The 3,253-nt window shown below is 43.0% G+C and overlaps 1 protein-coding gene across 1 annotated transcript in view; it reads left to right on the forward strand.

Annotated features, from left to right (window-relative positions):
• Window positions 1-3,253, forward strand: part of brd2b (bromodomain containing 2b) — a 13,968-nt gene that overhangs the window by 3,294 nt on the left and 7,421 nt on the right. The window contains exon 2 of the mRNA XM_031867396.1: window positions 2,280-2,547. Within this exon, the coding sequence (XP_031723256.1) occupies window positions 2,280-2,547 (268 nt within the window). The remainder of the gene's footprint in view (window positions 1-2,279; window positions 2,548-3,253) is intronic.

Raw genomic sequence — 3,253 nt, forward strand, 5'->3', positions numbered from 1 at the left:
ATACATACACACACAGCTAATTTGCAGTTACCTTACTTGATACGTATTCCAAAAAGCTTAAGTCTTCAAATATATTTGTCTGTAAGTTGATACTGAAGTGTATTCACCACACAATGGCTCAATGCTAATGCATTCAGCCGTTGTTTGTGTTGCTAGGATTCTGACTGATACACACAAACACAGTTAGTGTGTCAGTGGGGCAAGTGTGTGTCCTGATCTCCGGGGTGAGATTTACCTTCTTCTGGTTCCTGTGCGTTGCTTAGAAGGAGGTGAAGACGGGATGACAGGGTTCATGGTGACATGGTGGCCTCACCAGACTTCTCTGGTCTATATCGAACAGGGCCAGTATATAGTTGTATTGAAAAACAGCCAAAACTGAAGATGCCAGTATGTTGTAGAGCATTCAAAATTTGACTTAACGTTAGTAATTCATGTTCTGAAATTCATTTTCTTTCATTAGTTCTTAATAGTAACTGTAGGTGTACTGGGCAGATGTACTTTCCAGAGGACCAACTCCAACTTGAGACCACAGTGCCTCAGTCAAGACTATTGGCAGGAGTATCCCTGACAGTCATCTCTTTGTAAATAGTTGGAAATCAGAGCTCACAAGTTTCATACAGAAGAGAGCAGAACAGAGATTTCATGCTTATTAGGCCCGTTTTTTAGAGCACATGTAAGTATTTATGTATTAGTTATTTATTATTTAAGTGTTTATTTATTTGCACCATAGTTTTGTTTATATGTTTATGCATGACATTTCTTTCCAATAAATAGTTTGAAAGCATCAAAAATGTCAGACGTATATCGGCTCTTTGCTTTGCAACGTTACTATTTTAATTATTTAACTGCTGCAAGTAAAACTTAAGTCAAGTAGATATCTTCTCTCACCTTTAAAGGAATACTTCTCACCCTAATGACCATTTGTATATCAAGTACTCACCCAGTGTTACCTTCAATCCTTGAATAAAACTTGCCTCTATGGCAAGTAAGTAAGTTTACAAATTTGAGACTGTTTGTTCATAAGTTTTCTTCAAGAATTCAAGATAACACCGGGTGAGTAACTGATATACTAATGGTCATTTTGTGGATAACGTGTACCTTTTAAGGTCCCTAAGTACCTCACAGGGCAGGTATTTTGGAATTCACATCCAAAATATTTAACCAACTGCATTAACATTTTCCCGGTGTATCCTTATCTTTGAACACTTTCAGAAATTATGCCTTTGATCAGCCTACGTGTCTTCACACAGCATCCAACGGTTTTGTTTGATCAGCAAGTTTCCTTCTTTCTTTTCTGTGTGTTTATGAGAAAGCAAGTTAAGTTCTTCCAGCAGAAATCTCTACATACTAGTGACTTTAGTGATTTAGCTTTCATGTAGAGCGTTGGATTCCCCCCGAAGCATGGTAGGAAGCAGAGAAGACCCGAGGCCCCTTCTATTTGTATCCGTTTACAGTCACAGTATCTGGAGTATCATCTAGTTCCGACCTCATCTCTTTTGTAAAATTGTCTTTAAAAAATACCGAGAGCCATTTCATTTCAGGCATGGCGTTGATGTTGAATCTTATTATTTTACCCATGATTCATGATATATTTATGAGCCAAAGTAAAAAAACAACCTGCTTCTTATCACCCAGCCTTATTATAAGTGAATGTTTGGGTTTTTTTTAGCTGGTGAGGAGCCATGCGATGGTGGTTCCCATGACTGTGCTAAAAGTAGCAGCCCGTTGATAGAGTCCTAGTTTCCTAGAGGACGGTTCGCTGACTGGGAGGCCAGAGCCAGAGTTTCACAGGTCGAGGGTTGCGTGAATGAAGCATGTACAGTCTGCGCTTTTTGACATTAGCAGATTTTCCATGAGTGCATGCGTTCATGGGAGCGGGTTGAAGTTCGGTGAATCGATGGCAAAGGTCAAAAGCACAGTTAACTTAAAGTGCTGTTTCCTTTACGCTCTCATTTTTTCATCCATCACAAAAATGTCAATCACTGTTATCGGTTTTAATTAGTCTCTCTATGTCTCCTCCCCTCCTCTCTCTGTCTCCTCCCCTCCTCTCTCTGTCTCCTCCCCTCCTCTCTCTGTCTCCTCCCCTCCTCTCTATGTCTCCTCCCCATCCTCTGTCTCTGGCCCCTCCCCCTCCTCTATCTCTGGCTCCTCCCCTCATCTCTCTCTGGTTCCTCCCCATCCTCTCTCTCTGGTTCCTCCCCATCCTCTCTCTCTCTGGCTCCTCCCCATCCTCTCTCTCTCTGGCTCCTCCCCATCCTCTCTCTGGTCGGGTTGTCCAGTGGCGGAATGGACCAACACAGTAGTTCGGGCAAACGCATTCGCAAGCCCTCCCTGCTCTACGAGGACTTTGAGAGCCCGTCTCTGCCGCTGACGATGCCTCAGGGTCCTCCTGTCCCACCACAGCCCGCGGTGAACGATCCCAGCCGGCCGGGCCGCATGACCAACCAGCTGCAGTTCCTCCAGAGGACCCTGATGAAGTACCTGTGGAGGCATCAGTTCTCCTGGCCTTTCCGTGAGCCGGTGGATGCCTACAGGCTCAACCTGCCGGTGAGTTACGACAGAAACACTTTCACTTTTATTTTGTCGAGTTTGATTTATGTTTCTGCAACTCATTGTGGTGCCTGTAATTCCTCATCTCCTGTATTATTCACTATACACAAGCAATACATCATTCTAAAGGGTGACTACCACAAGAATGGATGCAGTCAACAAATTAACTGCTGCTTCATGTAAGCCAGGCCTACGTGCTCTGATGAAATGAGATTAATTGATGCATGAATTGATATTATTAATATATCTTTATTTATCTATTTAATTGAAAAACCATTAATCACATTAGAATGTTATAAATTTTACCTTGAAGCCTTCAAGGTATTGAGGAGCTGCAGCGTTGATTCATGGACAAACTGAAAGATAAATTTACTGCTTTACAAGTTTCCTTTTAATTTAATTAAACCTCTGCTCCGATCTGCTCTGAGTGCAGCCACTCTCTCTGTCTCTCTCTCTGTCTCTGTCTCTCTCTCTGTCTCTCTCTCTGTCTCTGTCTCTGTCTCTCTCTCTGTCTCTCTCTCTCTCTCGGTCTCTATGTCTCTGTCTCTTTCTGTCTCTGTCTCTCTCTCGGTCTCTATGTCTCTCTGTCTCTGTCTCTCTCTCGGCCTCTATGTCTCTGTCTCTCTCTCTGTCTCTGTCTCTCTGTCGGTCTCTATGTCTCTCTGTCTCTGTCTCTGTCTCTCTCTCGGTCTCTATGTCTCTG

This window comes from Anarrhichthys ocellatus, unplaced genomic scaffold, assembly GCF_004355925.1.
Source record: "Anarrhichthys ocellatus isolate YVR2014 unplaced genomic scaffold, GSC_Weel_1.0 scaffold39, whole genome shotgun sequence".
NCBI classification, from domain to species: domain Eukaryota; kingdom Metazoa; phylum Chordata; class Actinopteri; order Perciformes; family Anarhichadidae; genus Anarrhichthys; species Anarrhichthys ocellatus.